General features: G+C 47.2%; 1 protein-coding gene across 4 annotated transcripts; it reads right to left on the bottom strand.

Moving 5' to 3' along the window:
- Positions 1-184: 184 nt before the first annotated feature.
- Positions 185-14,273, bottom strand: ANKDD1A (ankyrin repeat and death domain containing 1A). Of its 4 annotated transcripts, none has more exons than XM_056347832.1 (15): positions 14,010-14,273; positions 11,508-11,611; positions 10,712-10,831; positions 10,025-10,123; positions 9,493-9,597; positions 8,536-8,634; positions 8,015-8,113; positions 6,782-6,880; positions 6,346-6,444; positions 6,002-6,100; positions 4,946-5,044; positions 3,559-3,654; positions 2,128-2,329; positions 1,284-1,415; positions 185-1,055 (listed from the first exon to the last, which is right to left on the bottom strand). In XM_056347832.1, exons 1-15 carry the CDS (start codon positions 14,242-14,244, stop codon positions 994-996), a joined length of 1,749 nt encoding a protein of 582 aa, XP_056203807.1. In that variant the 5' UTR covers positions 14,245-14,273; the 3' UTR covers positions 185-993. The 4 variants fall into 4 exon arrangements, with proteins under 4 accessions (XP_056203807.1, XP_056203808.1, XP_056203809.1 ...); XM_056347833.1 differs by having other exon boundaries at positions 6,346-6,441; XM_056347834.1 differs by having other exon boundaries at positions 10,733-10,831.
- Positions 14,274-14,864: the final 591 nt, after the last annotated feature.

Raw genomic sequence — 14,864 nt, 5'->3', positions numbered from 1 at the left:
GAGAGAAGAGCAGTGTAGCTTACTGCAGTCCTGGTTTGCCTCTACAAGCACCTCAAGAAATTAAGAAAACCACCACCTTCTGCTTGAATTCCCCCCAAGCTTTAATCACTAGGTTGCACTGGTTTAGCTCTAAGTAAGAATTATGTAGTATTTTTTTAATAAAGAATAAGGCACAACTTGCAAATTTAAGGGTAAAATCTGATTTTATTGAAATACAGACGTTATTTTCCCCTTGAAACACTGTAAGAAATAAATATGAAGTATTACACAATGAATTGGTATTTAAGAAAGCTGTATGTCTTTGTCAGAGGCTGTGTAGATAACCAATGACAACTCTTACACTTTTCAAGCTGTAACCTAAGGGATTAAAGAAGTTACTTTTATGCAGTACTTCTATGCTAATCTACACTTCTATATATATAAACGGTATGTGTTAATGTTCTTCTCTGAAACTTCTTTGTGAAGAGTTGAAACATTAAAGATCACAAACCCTTAAGGTTCCAAAAGGACCAAGCAGTAGCCTTGACTTTTCTTAAATTCCTACCCTAACAAGGACGTTATGAACACATCTAAGATAGAATTGATAGATGCCCCCCCAAAAAGGTAAGTAAATAACATTCCTGAAAACAAAGGCTTTCCCCTTGACAACTTAAAAAAATAACAATTAAAAATTTATATACAAAAATGTGATGTAAACAAGTTACAGTAAAATAGTGTAGTATTTCCTGATACAGTATGCCAAGTGAGGCTCGCTCACTGAAGTCTTATTACAGTACCTGCACTGTATGCAACAGCTGATTAAAAATCTCCCTTCTGTGTAAAGAGGCATTTTAGACTGTCAGCCTTTGCTGACACCCTTGCCATTTCAGACCAAGAAGGCGGCAGCAGCCATGCCAGCTCTTTATGCTGATCAGGAGCAGAGTGGGTGTTTCTCCTGTAGCTCCAAGACAAGCCAGGGCTGCAGCAGCTGAAGGAACCTCTGGTGTCCTGCTGTTACATGGCTGTGCACTTCCGTGGAGATGCAGAATCTGCATTTGCTTTTTTCCGAATGCTTTCTGTAAACAAGAGAATGTTCTGCTGCACATAAAGTATAAAGCTGTGGCAGGATGTGTTAATTGATCAAAATAAAAGGGAAAAAAAAATGATGTATAATAGTGGCAAGGGGGCGGGGTGGCTTCTAGCCTGTGTGAACTGAATTCAGTTTTCCTCTGTGTATGTTGTATAACCACAGAATTCAGGTAGTGCTCAGTGTGTATTATTTGGAGGAAGACAAAAGGTATTACCTGCTAAATCTCTTCTTCCAATCCCTACAAGGCCTTCGTACAATCCCTTGATTGGGTTTTCTCCTGCTGCGATCACACCATGGAGCCAAATAAGCAACATTCTGTGGCCATGTTCCCTGTAGCTTTTAGTGCCTGGCAAGATGAAACCACAAATGTAATCCTGCACACAGCACGCAGCCCTGACCAGAGCAGATTTCTGAATCAGTGGGTTTGGACAGCCCTCCCTCCCCTTTGGATTTTACTAGGAGGTTCTGAAATACAGTTCAGCTTAATTCCTGGTTGTGGTGTGATTGCTAGATTCATGTGAAGCTTAATGGAGTGGCTATGAATGAGCTTGGGCCTGTCAGACAACCTTTCATGGCAATACAGAATTTCTGCCTTCAGAGCACAGCTTAGCCCCTTGCTCGCATCGTGCAAACTACAGGAGTCCTTACAGTAACCGAAACAGCGGTCATCTGTTCCTGAAACTCAGAACCTGATTCTGCTAACATATCTCTTAAATTCTGAATGGGACTTCCCTGACTTCTTGGTTCAGATCCTTAAAAGAAAAAATAAAGCCAGCAAATTTCTCCTGTCCTACAGAACAAGAACTGTGGCAAGAACTCGAAGGTCTGGCAAGTGCCTCAGAAGTGAGCAATGAACCACTAATCCCCATGCTTTTGTGCTTTACTCCTAGACTCCAGTGTGTAAATAACTCCACTAAAACCAGGATTTTTAACCTAATCTTTTGGTTGTTTCAAAAAAGTCAGCTGCTTTTCTTCATGCCTTAGTATTACTACAGACTTGCCTCCTAGAAACACAGTTGAACTGAAGGAAGGGAAATAACCTGGGCAGTGGTTTATACCTGTCCATTGTTGCTCAATAGCCCTAATGTGGGCATCCGTGAATTTCCAGTAATGTGCCAGTTTCTTCCATTCACCAGGTCTGAGGTACTTAGTAGCTAATCTCCACATTACTGAGCGAATGTGCTGTGTTTCCAGCCTGTGATCTTGCTTAAAGGTCAAGTGCTTTGCCACCCAGGAGTCAGAGTCGCTGTTCAGATTGTCCTGCAAAGCCAGAACGGGGTGGGGGGTTCAGCTGGGATGCTGCAGATGTACCTGTCATACTGCAGCCTCCCAGGTCCTCAGCTCTGCAGGTGGCTGTGAGTTCCTTCTGCCACAGCACAAATTTTTTATTCTCTTGTTTCACTCTCTTCTAATCATGCATGTTAACGCATCCTGTTAATAGCAGCTTTGCTGTGGAAGCCCATGCAGATCTCCATTTGCATTTCTACAGTGCCTTTTATCTGAGGCTTGTATGCAGAATCATTTAATTAAATCTCCTTGGTCCCCTGCAACACAGTCGCAGCTGCTCAGCCCCCTTTAAGTGCCAGACTGCAAAGAGACTAAATGACTTTCCCCAGGGCTGTGTGGGAAGCCCATTGCAAGGGCCTGATATACATAGCATTAATCCTGAAGCTGCACCTGAGCCACAGGCGTATGCCTGCCTTTCCTTTTTTTTCCTTCTTTGCTGACTTCCTACAGCACTGCCTTTCCTTCTTTTTCCTTCTTTGCTGACTTCCTACAGCACTGCCTTTCCTGGTATGGGAGGATGCCCAAAGTCTTACCAAGAGGCAAGGGATGTGGTGTTTGGCTGTACTTTCAGCACACCCTCTGCTCAGATTGGTTTGGGCACAGGCTTGGTGTAGGCAGGGTTTCAGGTGGGGGACCGGGGCTGAGCAGCTGCACACGGGACGTGGGACCAGAGAGACTGCTGGGCCACGCTGGGAAACACAGGAGGAACTGCCCCAGCTGCGGGGCTCTTTGAGAGGGAAGTCAAGTTGTATGCCTCCACCAACAACTGATCTCTCGGCTTGCAAGAGGTGTCTCCCTTCCACTGTTGAAAAACTCCTCATGTCCCATTCGGTGACCTCAGGCCAAGCATTTTCCTGCTCAGTGCTTCAGTTTCTCCTTCTGGGAAAAGGAACAAATGCTACCCCACTCCCTTCTACAGGGCTTTGGGAACAGCTGCCAAAGCATCTTTGAAAACCCCAGTTGCCTTCAGCACAGCCTGGGGTTTTTAACAACAAGGCTGTTTTGAATGACGAAAGCCTTAAGTAGATGTTGTTGGCAGATGAGGACTTTGTTTTGTAAGGTGATGAAAGTAGAGGTCAGGCCACCACAGGGTGTCCTGTATTTCTTTTCCTTTTGACAGCTGGTAATGTGGAGCCTCAATGAAGAGGGTAAAGCTACACCTGCCCTGCAAAGCACAGGGGATGGTGGTGTAAGCTGCTCACCTTTTCCCATTTGTAAAACCTATCGGCTTTGATAATCATGTCCACCAAGTTGATGTGATTGCCTCGGGCAGCGACATCCAGAGATGTTTTCCCTTGCTGAAATTAGAAGGGGAAAAATGAGCTTGCATGCTTAGGGGGCACAATCTCCATGCCCACCCAGCAGTCTGTAGTAGCAGGCAGGATGGCCTATTGAGCAACGCACCCAGCCGGGATGAAGGACCCCTGTTCTCTACCTGTAAAGACATGGATGTGAGCTAGCTTTGAGCTACTGCATGCAGGGCATGGGAAGTAATTTTCTAGGCTGTGCAGCATCTCCCCTGTCGCCACAGGGGACCTGCCTGTTTGGCAGGAGCAGTTGGGAAAGCATCCTGCAACCCACAGTGGATGGCAGGGTGCTTTCAGGCTGCACAGCGGGTTTGCTGACACCAAACTGAAGTGATTTATACAACCTCATTAATTTTATAGGCTCCCCATATGTATGATTAGAAACGGTCTCCTAGAAGCACAGGCTGACGGGACTATGAAAATGTAATTACACTCCTTACATGAACATGATTTTGGACTGGTTGGGGTCGGGGGGGATTTGTATTTATATCTACAAGCATATAGCAGAAAGCAACGAGATTTGAAAGTTGCGTGAAGGAAAGCGAGCCAGCCCAGCCACGAGGCATGACAGTGAGAACGGTTCTAGCCTCAGATGTGAGCAGAAACCTAATTTCCCACAGCAAAGTGTGAATGTGTTCCCTGCACTGTCTCACTGCGGTTCCACAGACTGCTGGAAGGTGGCAAACGTTCACTGCAGCTGAAGGCCGTCCCAGCCAGGTGGCTTCAAGTCTCTATGTGCTTTAACCCGCTGTGAATAGCTGGCATTATCTTAATCTCTGCCCAAGCCCCCCTCAGCATTTTCTGGGCACGTGCCATCCTTGCAGGCTGCACAAAGCTTGCCTGATTCCTCTAGAATTCTTTTTGTTGGTTTAATTAAAGGGTCGAAGGCCTGGACACTGGTGTCAGATCAATACTATTCAGGTACTTTTAACCTATTAAAACATCTGTGCTGTAATTCTTGAGGTATATTTTTTATCATTATTAGGGATGTTTGATATTAACGTGCACGATAGCACGAGTAGAAGGAACTAGAACAACTCTGAGAAAAAAAAGTTTGCTCACTCTGTGAACTGTTTTCTACCTTCCTAAGAACCAATCACTTCTTTCTGGGAAAATACATCAAAATAACCTACTAAGCAGTGTTTCAAGGCTTTATCCCTGGAAATATCCAGATTTTAATATTACTAGCATCCCTTGAAAATGATGAAAAACAGTGACAAAGACCATCTATATTTTCCCTCTGTACCTCCACAGAACCTATTCAACCCATGGAGACATTCACCTTGTCTGTTAGCTTCAGATTAACTCCTGCGACAAGAATCATCTCGGCAATGTCCTGCCTGCCATGCTCCGCAGCGATGTGGAGTGAGGTCTGCTGCCTCTACAGAAGGAGGGTGAAAGGACTAAATTTCAGAGAAGAAAAAGTGTGAGGCTGGAAGGACAGGACAGAACAATACCAGGAGGAAGCACTGTAAGAACGCTGTCATCTCTGCCCTCCTTTCCCTCTATCACTTTTCAAACTGAGGGCCAAACACCCTCCTACCTCAAACTGGAGTTGGGTTCCTGAGACTGAGCAGAACTGATCTGTCCCTGTCCCAACACCAGCACTAGGAAGCCTCCTTGACAACATTTCAGTCCAAAGAAGGAACTTCTTCAGTTCCATAAAGCTCCCTAGGGTCATTTATAAGACTATACTATTTCCTGTTATTTAAACAATATCTGCAGGCAGACAGTTTGGCAAAGGGAGGAAAGGACCTGTGCCAATTCTTTGTTCCCGGGACACAGGGCTGGGTTAATGTGTATGCACTGTAAACTGTATGTACCTTGGGACTGTTTAACGGAAACAACTAAAATCAAACAAAAAATGTGGCAATTTTATGGTGTCATCAGGAAAGAACATCACTACAAGAATGAACATTAAATAAAGCATCACAAACAAGCTACAACAAAGTCCCTCATTCACAAAACTACGATTTGGTGAGACAACCAGCTACCTCCAGGCTTGCCTCCTATTCTCATCCCCCCAAACACTTAGCAGAATATCTTCTGGCCTGAAAATTCTGCCACCTGCTTCCAGCAGGGAGGAAAGAATCTGACTATGCAACGTCACTGTGCACAGGTCCCAGGGGAATGACACAGCCCATGTGTTGAAAGCCATCAAGCTATTACCTCACTGCAGCGATCCAGAATCATTTCACAGGTTTCATGTTTCCTAAGTTGCGCTTCCAGGTTTTCTCCATTTTAAAGCACTCCTCTTTAATCCTGTCCCCAAGGTGATCAAATCCCCCATGAAACTGGTTCACATTTCAAAGACAAAGAATAGGAACCGCAGTCTTACATTATCTGGAATGTCAAGGTCACACTCTGCATCAATGAAGAGCTTCACCATTGCTGGGAAGTTGTGCAGTACTGCAATGTGTGTCGCTGATGCGTTTTGCTGTGGAAAGTAGACCCTGTGCTTAGGAAGAGCTTATCTCAGGGCACTGAAAGGACCATGCTGTGCCCAGCATGCCTTACTCTAAGGCAGCTGCCAGCCTGGACTGGGGGCAGACTGGGGATGCTGCCCCATAAGCACAAGCCCCGTAGCAGCACTGGTCCTTTCGGAGTTGCTTTATGCTCTTGAGCAGCTTTATAAACTGGCTTTGCCTTTCGTAAGTGATGAGAGCATTGAGCAGGACTTACATGATTAACAGCATCTGTGTGGATTCCTGCATCCATGAGGATCCTTGCTATCTCCTCATAGCCATGCAGGGCTGCGTAGTGGAGGCAGTTCATCTTCTTCTGAGAAGCATGTCAGAAGAGACGGGTATTAGTCAGGGCTTCTTCTCAGAGGCTGCGGTGTTACAAACTATCAACAGAGATCTCCCCGCCTCCCCCATACCCCCATACTGACAAATTCATACAGAATGTCCCCACAGCCAAACCAGTTCCAGGGAGCTTCACCCATCTCTTTGTATAAAGTCATGTGTGCTTTCCTGTGGACTCCCTGCACTATTTTTGAAGTGCTGGGCTCCACATGGCCTCACCCGATCACGGGTGCCCTCCCTGGGAGACCACGGGCCTGGGCAAAAGTCCACAAAGTAGTGTTTGGAAATGGAGCCACTTCCATGGAGCTAACCTGGGTTTGGGCATTGACATCAGCACCTGTTTCCAAGAGCAGCTTCACACAGTCACTGTGACCTCCCTCAGCAGCCAGGTGCAGAGCTGTAAGTCCTTCCTGGACAAAACAAAAAAGGAGACAAGCAGCATTTCTGTAGACGAGGCCAAGAAGAGGAGCAGAATGAGCAAGCCTCTACCCCATCTTCTGAATCCACGACATGTTAAAATACCAATTCTGAGGGCCAGGGATCTCCAATCGATTGTTAGGAAAATAAAGGACACTATTACCTGCCACCAACATTAGAGTACTGCTCTGTCCTTATGCCACTGGAAACAGCTGGCCTGTGGGCCACAAGACAGACACCGCGTCTACCATCTTTCCTCCCCTTCAGCCCATCAGCAAACAGAAAAGAATTTCACGTGGACAATGAAGACAAACTGTTTTCCTGGAGTAGCCCAGAGACAGCCATAGGCAGAACTGGAAACCCATGGCCCTCAACCACTGGTTCTCCTTTCTAAGAGCTACAGCTCATTTCTTTACAAGAAAACAGAAACAAGCAGAATCCCGAAGTGATTTAATCTGGTTTTATTATTGCTCTTTGCACAAAAGGGAAGACAAATGCTACCAGTTACCAGAGAAGGTGGTTTCCCCTTTCTTTCAGATCCTAATCACAATCAAATACACTTTTCAAAGACAGTAACTAAATAAGACTAAAAAAAATTGCTGATAAACTTAATTGGGAGTGTGCCCTGAAATAAATAACAGTGCTCCTAAACCAATATTTGCTATCTAAATCATTAACTGTGTACCAGCCACATAATTTTCCAAAGCAGGTCTGGCAAAGAGAGATCTCAAACAGAAGGTCCATATGTTCAGTGACTAAGTCAATACTATAAAGCATAGTGAAGTTTAGTTTAAAACACACTCAATAACCATTTAGGCACTTGAATTTACAAGGGTCAGGGAGAAAAAGGGAGATTAAATGGAGTGATACGGTAGGTCAGCAGATAGAGCAGGAAGAAAAGGCAATATTTTAGAATGCAATATCAGTCCAAGAAGCGTGCTGCCTTTCACTGATACTCTGCAAGTGTGACCTGCAGTTACACACGTACACTTCAGATAAAATCAGCTATCTTCTAGACCTCTCCTGTCGATACTGACTATTCAGCCTGATGACTGTGGCAGGAGATTATTTCTAGGGAGGGAAAGGGCGAAACTGACACAGTTTTTATTTCATTTAAGTGTACTTACTAAGTTCTTTCCATCAAGGTCCACTCCAATGTCTACAATCTTCTGCAGTACAGAGAGGTGTCCATTTTTAGCAGCTAAATGCAATGCTGTGTTTTCTTCCTGAAGGTAAACAACACTTCATACATGTATGTACCACAAGACTGAGTGTTCATACACCACAACCTTGCACAGAGTATATCCAGGGTGGCTGAAAAGGGGGGTTGTAACCAGTAACAAGAGTCTGAAACAGTTTTCTAATAGCTGCAGCAGGGAGGGAGGAAACCCAGCTACCTTAAACTGGAGCATGGTCCACTAGGCTTGCTGTGTATGCTGTCTGACAAGTCCTGGAGAGAAATCCAACATGGAGTGAGGTGCAAATGGCTTGCAATTGGATAGGGAAGAAAAGCCCTGACATACCACAACCATAGTCACAACTGCTGAGAACTTGCATGCATGAGCCTCTTCTGGTATCCTGTTCCCTGACTTTCACAGCCCCTAATTCTTGGACTTCACCTCCCTTGCATGTGGTTTTATGCCTGTACCTTGTCTTTGGCACTGTGAGAACAACCCAGTCGAATCAGGAACTCTACCACCTCCAGCCGCCCATACTCTGCAGCCAGGTGAAACGCTGTCCTGTCCATCTTCGCAAGAAAAAAAAAAGAATTATAGTCCAAGAAAAGCTCAGAAAACACAAGATTAGATCACCTTCTGCAAGCAGTACAATAATGCCTTGGGCAATAACCCAGTCCACAGGGGGGGGAAAGTGCTGCACTTCAAAAATAGTTACCTTTCATTCTGTTGTTAACTTTTATACTGCTTTACATTTGGGATGACCCTAACAAAACAAGGTCAAGAGAACTACCCACTGGGGCTAACAGCTCCAGGCACTTTGGTCTCACCAAACACTGGAAAAGAGATCTTTTCAGTATTTATTTCATATATATAGGGGATAATAAGTAGTTTACTAAAAGCAACTACGGATAAAAAAATGGAATTACTATCTGAGATCCCAGTTATTGAGTGAGTCAGAACTCCCTTGGGGGAAAGGCAGATCTCTTGTTACTTTATTTAACTCCCAAGCATCAGAGTGGGGACCACTCTTGGAACCATAAAGGCCATGGAGTCAAAAAAAATGTGCGCTAGCTCCTGTGTGTTCTTATGCTGTCTTCAGGAACAGATCAGCCAATGCTGGAACATGCTGGGAGAGGGTTAGCTTTGGTTATTACTTACCCACAATACCCTCTGAAGCATCAGCTGCAAGAGAGGAGGACACTGAAATTCCTGAATTTATTCTATAAAAGGCTACATTGCGAAGCCCTGGCTGCCAAAGCTTTACCAGAGCCAGAACCCCCATCGACCCTAAGCCCCCCTCTTCAGGAGGGCTTCCAGGAGTAGCATCTGATTCTGAGTCTCTTCCCAAGACAAAGGGCAACATTCCTGCTAAGCTTGGCAGAGGAAGGTCAGACCTGACGAAACAAAGCAGTGAAGAGCCTTCCTACCTTGTCTGTCTTATCCACACACATGTCCTCCAGGTCCTCCATGATGAACTCCATCACCTGGATGTGTCCCCTCTGAGCCGCACAGTGGAGCATGTTCCTGCCATTCTGGAGAGGAGATAAAGGACTGCTCATTTAACAAGTCCAAGATCACGGGACAGTCTGTTTTAACAATGTGATCCTGTTAGCAAAGAACCATTCCATGCCTTCCTGTGCCTCTAGGGCTAAACTAGCCTGTGCTGCACACAGCACGTTACGACTGAAGTATTAATGTTCCTTTTCCCAACCAAGGTCTATTTTAAAATACACGAACTGCTGATTCACTAAACCCATTTCCCATTTCTGTAACACCTGCCACAACAACACTGCACAAATATGAGCTAAGCAAGCTGTGTACATCTCTATAGCTACAATTATTACATGTGTAGGAATAAGGCAGAAGTGCAAATCTTAGTTCACAGGTAAGCCTCTCTCTCTCCCCACACCATCACTGGCTAGAGGCACGTGACAGACCCAAACAGGGAGACTGCCTCACCCTATTGACACAGTTAATCTTGGCCCCAGCACTGACGAGGATCTGCAGGACGTGGAGGTGACCGAACCAGGCAGACAAGAGAAGTGCATTCATTCCAAACTGGGTGGAAAAGAAGAGAGATACTTACAGCTAAACTGCAGCCACCACCATCCCCACCCACCCTGGAGGCAAGCTGTTCCTTTAGCTTCATGAAGTTTCCCAAACATTTTTGTTTCTTTCTGGGGTTTTTTTAGCCCCTTTCTCCAATTACTATTATTCCTGCCACAGATGGTTGCAGCAGCTGAGCAGAGACCTGCCTCTTGACTGCCACTTCCTAGTCAATGGTGTGTATTAGCCTGGTTGTTATGGGGGAAAGAGAACTTGCTGGCTGTCCCTGTCTTCTCACAAGCCCCAATAACAGGACCAGAAGCAGCCAAACATCCCCGTGCTATACAGGAAACCTCACAGATTCTACCAGCCTGCTTCCTGGTCACTGTGCATGCAAGGAAAAGGCCAAAAGACAGAGCACTGACACCTCTGAAAACAAGGCTTGCTCCAGAAAGGCACTGCACCTGCCTCAGCAGGGAGGCCACAGCTTCTCAAGCACTGCAATGCCTTGTGCCACCCACCCAGGGCTAAGGTGAAGTCTGTAACTGCTGGCCCAGCGCCCAGCCCCCAGCGCTCCCCCAACACATTTGCAGGACATGCAAGGGAGAGTCGCCTTTGTACACTGTCTTCGTCATCCACTGGGAAATCGTGATCCAGGAGCAGTCGCACAGCATCCACGTGGCCTGCTCCTGCGGCCCAGTGCAGGGCAGTCCGGTCTATCTGGAAGGGGAGGAAGGAGAGAGGGAAGGCTGATGTATGCAGAGCGCATGTGTATCTCCCAGTCTTCATGAAGGCCAAAATCTCCTTTGCCATCCATGGAGCCAGAATTTCTCACACTGTACAGGGTTTTCTTCGGACACAGCCATCTGTCTCTTTGCTGTCTTCTCAGGTAGACGGGTGCTAGTCACCTTCTACTCAGAAACTGCAGTTCTGGACTATAGCAACAGCACAGGAATTAAAAACATCGCTGACCGTCAATGGACAGATTGAAACAGCAGGGATGGGTGCAATCCCCTATTTCCAGGAACCTACTGGTCAACAAGGGGGAACCTGCACCAGGAACTAAGTTACACCCACAGCCTTGGCGTAAAGAGATAGCAAAACCAAAGCCTTTCATTGGAGCTGTATCTGACACACAGGTTGCAAGGGGAGGCATAAATTACCACCCTCTCTCAGCACTTGCAACTTTCCAGTCTGACCAGGATGACAGCGCCGTGGGTTTCAGTGTATTGTGAAACTCATCAGTTGCCACAGGCCCTATTTAGCACTGGGCAGTGTATTTTAAAGCTTTGACCAATTGAGTAGCTAATGAGAAGAGTAGCATTAAGGAGCTGCAGTTCTGAAACATGCCCTCAGCACTTCCTGCAGCTTGGAGGTAGAAAACCCCAGGACTTACATTGTTTTTTGCTTTGATGTCGACCCCTCTCCTGATGAGCTCCTCCATCCTGGCTGTGTCATTACGCTTTGCCGCATCATGGAACTCCTTCTCTGAATGAAGCACTGCAACAGAGACACAAGAGCAGGCATTAACAGTGCTGGCAAGGAGCATGGAGCAGCATGCCCGAACAAATCTCCCCTGCATCTCACCGGCCCCAGTGGCTTCAAGGAAGGATGACTGCAGAAAGATTCTTTCAGCAAGAATTCCAGCCGAACAAACATTGGCATGTTTGCTGGGTTTGTCCTCTCCCATTATCTCCCCTTCCTTGAGTACCCGGTGTGACACCAGTGCTCTTCCAGTCCTACCAGCTTTTCTTCTAACTCAGTGTCCTCTGCATGGCCTTGTTCCAGCTGCAAAACCTTTTGATCCATTAGGTCCATGTTCACTGGGCATCCTCTGAGGTACAGAGCTGGTGTGAGGTCTCAGGCAGAAGACACTGACTCTTTTCTCCACCCCTCCACTTACATCCCACTGCTCTACAAGGAGGCCTTTACACATGGTCCTGCTGTCCCCCTCCAGGTAACATGAATCAGTCAAGCAGCACAAAACTGCTAGCCTGGCCTGTGATTAGTGTTGCATCTCTTAATAGACCGTTGCAGTTCTGCACATAATTTACCACAACCAGCAGTATTTGTCCTGCACAGTTAGGCATAATTTAAGAGCGTTTACTCTCCATGTTGGGCCTTGCCCCAGCAATCTTCTCCTTGATCAAACAAACCTTCCTGCCAAGAAACGAGAGCAAGGCTGTGACTCTGGGCCTGCTGCATCCTGACAGGGAGGCTCTGGAGGCTTTTGGCAAGCCTGGTGTCAGTCTTTGCTGGACTTAGTCTCTGTCCTAATGCTTTTTGGGGAAATCTTTTGAGAAGTGCTTGTGTCAGACCCTCACCCTGTTACATCCCACTGGAGAGCTGGCTCAGAGGTTCTGCTCTCTTTCGCATTTCTGCAGATCTCAGGCTGCAGTTTGAGGGTAGCAGGGGCTCAACGCACCTGCAGTTTGTCTCAACATATTGGCTAGACACTAACCACAGGCCACACAAGAGGCATCAAAACATATTATTGTTCCCATTCCACCACACTGAGGAGATAAACAGGAGACTTGCTGTCTAAATAGCACTACCACATTTGTCTCTGGAGGGCACAGAAGAAAGGCACCACTACTGTGGGCTCTTCAGGCAGCAGAGGTATAACCTCATCCTCCAGTTTCTGTTCCTCTTACCTTCAAACAAAAAATTTTAGCTCAAGAAAAACACGAATAACACAAACCTTAATACCAGACAAGGGAATTTAAGAGTGTCGGACCTACTGCTACAATTAAGGCAGTAGGATTTGGACACTGATTTCTGCAGGAACAGGATTTTCTACACTGTATATTGAGATCCTGTTCTCATCTGGTCAGGTGTGTTAACAGGGCTGCATTTTTACACCACAAGGACCCTTCATTTGAGGGGAAATATCTGGAGAACTTGGGAAAATCTGTAGAGTTTATGTTAATTAATTAATAGTTAATTAACAACACTGATGGCTTATCTCCGTTCAGTGGAGTAAATCCTCCGTTTCAGTTAAGCAAATGTTGCTGCACCTGCTCTCCAGGTGACAGCAATGTGTTCTTACATTTTACGATGGCACAAAGCATCATTGCCAACAGATGTCAAACTGCCCCTTGACTTATTTACTCTTTCCTCTACCTGTGAAGATGCAACAATCAACCTGGCATCACTAAGGCTGCAGAAGTCTCAATTTATTTCTTTTCAGCAACACATAGGAAACAATTTGACAGCCTGAGTTTCCTATTTATTGTCCACACAGGCGAAGTAATGTAATGTAAATGTACGTGCACCCCCCATCATAGCACGCACCCTTCCAACAGCTGCATTCCCATAGATATTTAGCAGTTTTCTTTCTCCTTCAGGCTCAGGTTCTGGGGTATTTCATACCTGATGGTACTGAATATGCATTCAGTTATCCCAAACAGCGTGGAGCACAATTTAAATGATTTACCCTCAGTTCAATGCACCAGCTCACAGACAGTTTATTATGCAAGAGGTTTAAAAAAAAAAAAGCAGCGAAGGAGATGAAAGGACCGCAAAGGAAGGCGCTGGCATGTCCGCTGGGCGCTACCTGAGGCTGCAGGACACCAAGCCAGCCCAGGGCGGCCGGGGACCGCTCCGTGAGGGGGGCAGAACGGCGCGGGGGTGGGGGGTACCGGGGTTACATGCAGCACCTTAGGCATGCAGGATGCTTTGGGCAAAAGCAGTGGCGATTGCCGCGTAGGTTACGCAGCTGCGTTCTTTCTGAACGGATTTTTACAGGTTGTGTTATTCCTAAAAGCACCGCGGCCCTGCCGCACAGCCCCCCGCCGGCACGGGCCCGGGGAGGCCGGCGCCCCCTGCCGCCACACAGCCCCCCCCGAGCGCGCAGCGCCTCCCGCCCCGCCGGGCAGCCCCCCTCGCCCCCACTCACGGCTGTCGTCCTCCGGCGCCACGCCGGCCTCCATGCTGCCGCCCGCCGCCGCCTCGGGGCGGGCTGACGGGCGCGGCCCCGCCGCTTCACGGGCGGGCTGGCTGCTGCGCCGTAGGGCGCCTCTCGAACTGTCATTTAAAGGAAAATAAAATAAAATAAATGCTCTTTCCGACGAGCACGGTGCTTTCCGGCCGTTTTGGGGTGACTTGAGGGGCGAACATCCAGCTGGCGCCATTTCAGTCAGGGGATCGCACGGCTGTTACCTGGGCCGGTGCCCCCCTTTACCACAGCGTGGCTGGGACAAGTGCTCGTACTCCGGGGCTGTGAGTGGTTTAATTCTGTTCCCAGACCGATTTGGGAGGAGAGGGGTTGCTGCTCCGTGGGAAATTGGGGGTGGGATGGTGGTTTTTTTCCCTGAAAGCAGGGTTTTGGTGTTCCCAGGGGATGAGGTGCTCACATCCGCCACACTGCCGGGGTGCAGCAGCAGGTGCGGGAGGGGGTTAAGAGCGCTCATCACTCAGAGTTTTAGTTAATTCTTCTGTCCCAGAATCTGGCTCTGGTTTTGTCTTTTCGTTTCCATTTTGATAGTATGAGGAGAAAGGAATCAGGCAGTGGGCTGAGCTGAGGTTGGGAGAATCAGATCTGTTTTGGTGAGGTCTGAGGTAGGCAGAAAAAAAGGGTCCAAAACGGCCTAAACAATTACAAAACTGGGTGCTTGGTCCTGTCAAGTGTTGTCCATCTCCAGGCCAGAGAGATGATGCTGCCTTTTGATGAAGGACCAGGTCATGGATCTCCTGGCAGCAAACCTTTCCTGCAGCTACACGGGGGCCACCCCTCCAGCCATTTCAGTTCAGC

The sequence above is a fragment of the Falco biarmicus genome, chromosome 7, assembly GCF_023638135.1.
Source record: "Falco biarmicus isolate bFalBia1 chromosome 7, bFalBia1.pri, whole genome shotgun sequence".
NCBI lineage: Eukaryota > Metazoa > Chordata > Aves > Falconiformes > Falconidae > Falco > Falco biarmicus.
This window is presented reverse-complemented; position numbering and strand designations above follow the sequence as displayed.

Coding starts and splice junctions, on each gene's coding strand:
- ANKDD1A (XM_056347832.1), bottom strand. CDS start 14,244: ATGGCGCCAGCTGGATGTTCGCCCCTCAAGTCACCCCAAAACGGCCGG. Junction 10,832..11,507: donor ACATCAAAGCAAAAAACAAT/GTAAGTCCTGGG, acceptor CTCCCCTTCCAG/ATAGACCGGACTGCCCTGCA. Junction 8,114..8,535: donor CTCACAGTGCCAAAGACAAG/GTACAGGCATAA, acceptor GTTTACCTTCAG/GAAGAAAACACAGCATTGCA.